Consider the following 2,594-nt stretch of genomic DNA (forward strand, 5'->3'; position numbering starts at 1 on the left):
CGCGCCCCCCCGTTCCCAGGCGCTCCCCATTTAAGCCGAGCCCCCCCCTGCTCGGGCCCCGCCGCTCCCCGCCCGGCGCGGAAGGAGTTAAGCGGCGGGGCCGCCTCGCGCCCGGCCCCCGGTGCCGGCGGAGTGATTCACTTCCTGCCTCGCGCCCGCGCGGCCCCGCGGCCCCGCCCCGACACGGCTCGCCCCGCCCCCGCGCCGCGCCCATTGGTCGGCTCGGCCGGCGGCGCGCTCCCATTGGCCGGCGCGGGTGCCAGTCGCGGCGCGGCCGCCGCCGGGCCGCCGTGCCGGTGGATGTCAAAGGCTGGCGCGGCGGCGGCGGCACAGTATAACTCGTGGGGCTGCCGCGGCCATGGCCACAGCCGCCTCCAACCCCTACGGCCTGCTGGGCGCCGGCGCGCTCGCCCACGCCGAGGGCGCGGGCATGCAGCAGGGCAGCCCGTTCCGCAGCCCGCAGAAGCTGCTGCAGAGCGAGTACCTGCAGGGCGTCCCCGGCAATGGGCACCCGCTGGGGCATCACTGGGTGACCAGCCTGAGCGACGGCGCGCCCTGGCCCGCGGCGCTGGCGGGCGGCCCGCTGGAGCAGCCCGACGTGAAGCCGGGCCGCGAGGACCTGCAGCTGGGCGCCATCATCCACCACCGCTCGCCCCACGTCTCCCATCACTCGCCCCACGCCAACCACCCCAGCGCCTGGGGCGCCAGCCCGGCGCACAGCGCCTCGCTGGCCGCCCCCCCCGCCGCCGCCGCCGCCGCCGCCGGGCAGCCCCTGAGCGTGTACTCGCAGGGCGGGTTCGCGGTGGGCGGCATGCTGGAGCACGGAGGGCTCACCCCGCCGCCCGCCGCCGCCGCCGGCCAGGGCTTGCACCCGGGGCTGCGCGGCGAGGCCGGCGGCGAGCACGGCGAGCTGGGCGGCCACCACTGCCAGGACCACTCGGACGAGGAGACGCCGACCTCGGACGAGCTGGAGCAGTTCGCCAAGCAGTTCAAGCAGCGCCGCATCAAGCTGGGCTTCACCCAGGCCGACGTGGGGCTGGCGCTGGGCACCCTGTACGGCAACGTCTTCTCGCAGACCACCATCTGCCGCTTCGAGGCCCTGCAGCTCAGCTTCAAGAACATGTGCAAGCTGAAGCCGCTGCTGAACAAGTGGCTGGAGGAGGCCGACTCCTCCACCGGCAGCCCCACGAGCATCGACAAGATCGCGGCGCAGGGGAGGAAGAGGAAGAAGCGGACCTCCATCGAGGTGAGTGTCAAGGGCGTGCTGGAGACGCACTTCCTCAAGTGCCCCAAGCCGGCCGCCCAGGAGATCTCCTCGCTGGCGGACAGCCTGCAGCTGGAGAAGGAGGTGGTGCGGGTCTGGTTCTGCAACCGGCGGCAGAAGGAGAAGCGCATGACCCCTCCGGGCGAGCAGCCGCAGCACGACGTGTACTCGCACGGCGTGAAAACGGACACGGCCTGCCACGACCTCTGACCGCGGGCTCGGCCCCGGGACTGCCCGGCCGCGGCACTGACTGCCCGCCCGCCCCATGGGCTTTAACTTATGGTTTCGGGAGACGCGGCGAGGGGTCCCCGCCCGCCGCCGCCTCGGCAATATTTTTTTTTCCTCTCTCCGACCTTTCCGCTGGTCACACACGGTGTTTACTCGCAGACAAGGTTTGTTTTCGGTCTCCGCTAGGACGAAGGGAAAAAAAAAAAAAGACACAAAAAAACCCCCGCCAACCCCACCGCAAAACAAAACCCAAACAAAAAGGAAGGAAAGAAAAAAAACGAGAAAAAAAAAAAAAAGGGAAAACCCACGGAAAAATAGAAAAAAAAAACAAAAAGAACGAAAAACCCGACAGAAAAGGAAAGACAGATGTGTGCCTATGAATAACCTTCCAGCGCCTTGGTTATATCAGCTGTATTTCAGGTGAATCTGTTTTACAATAGACTAGTTTTGCATTTTTAAAGACTTATATAGCGTTTTTAAATGTCTGAGGTGTTTTACTACAAACTGTACACAATATTTGTGACCTAATTTGTATCGAATTGAGCAGTCCAAACGTTCCTCCCTTCCCCAGGCACCGGCAATGTCACCGAGCGGGGCCGGGGCAGGGCGGCCGCGGCCCTTCCTCACCCCCCCCAGAGGAGATGGGGCTCCCTCCGCGCCCGCGGAGCCCCGCACCGATGTGAAGAACGGGCTTATTTGTTGCAGCTTTTTTTCTTGCTTTTCAAGAACTTCCCAACACCGTAAAACGGTCGGGTCACAAGCCTGACCTCCCCCCTCCCTTCTTCTCACAAGGAAAAAAAAAATTATATATATATATATATAAAATAATTATTTCTAGGAGATTTACCCGAAATTAAGCATCACAACCAAAACCGTGGCATTTGCCAGTCTTTTTTCTTTCCGAAGATGAGTTGGGCTTTTTAATCAGCGCCAGACTGAGAGGTCTGTAGTAAAACACCTTTATCCTTCTGCGCTTTCGCTTCGGAAATCGGTTTCTCTGTATTTTGTTTCGATAGTGAAGAGGAATGAGGTGTCGGGGGGAGGGAAGGAAGGGAGGGAGGGAAGAGGACAGAAAACGCCCGCATTTGGTTCACGCTGAGCT

General features: G+C 63.0%; 1 protein-coding gene across 1 annotated transcript; it reads left to right on the forward strand.

Moving 5' to 3' along the window:
* Positions 1–358: 358 nt before the first annotated feature.
* POU3F4 (POU class 3 homeobox 4) lies at positions 359–2,171 on the forward strand (the record flags this gene model as incomplete). Its single annotated transcript, XM_084213041.1, has 1 exon — positions 359–2,171. One exon carries the CDS (start codon positions 359–361, stop codon positions 1,472–1,474), a length of 1,116 nt encoding a protein of 371 aa, XP_084069167.1. The 3' UTR covers positions 1,475–2,171.
* Positions 2,172–2,594: the final 423 nt, after the last annotated feature.

Source organism: Fringilla coelebs (genome assembly GCF_963513975.1).
Source record: "Fringilla coelebs genome assembly, chromosome: 11".
NCBI classification, from domain to species: Eukaryota; Metazoa; Chordata; class Aves; order Passeriformes; family Fringillidae; genus Fringilla; species Fringilla coelebs.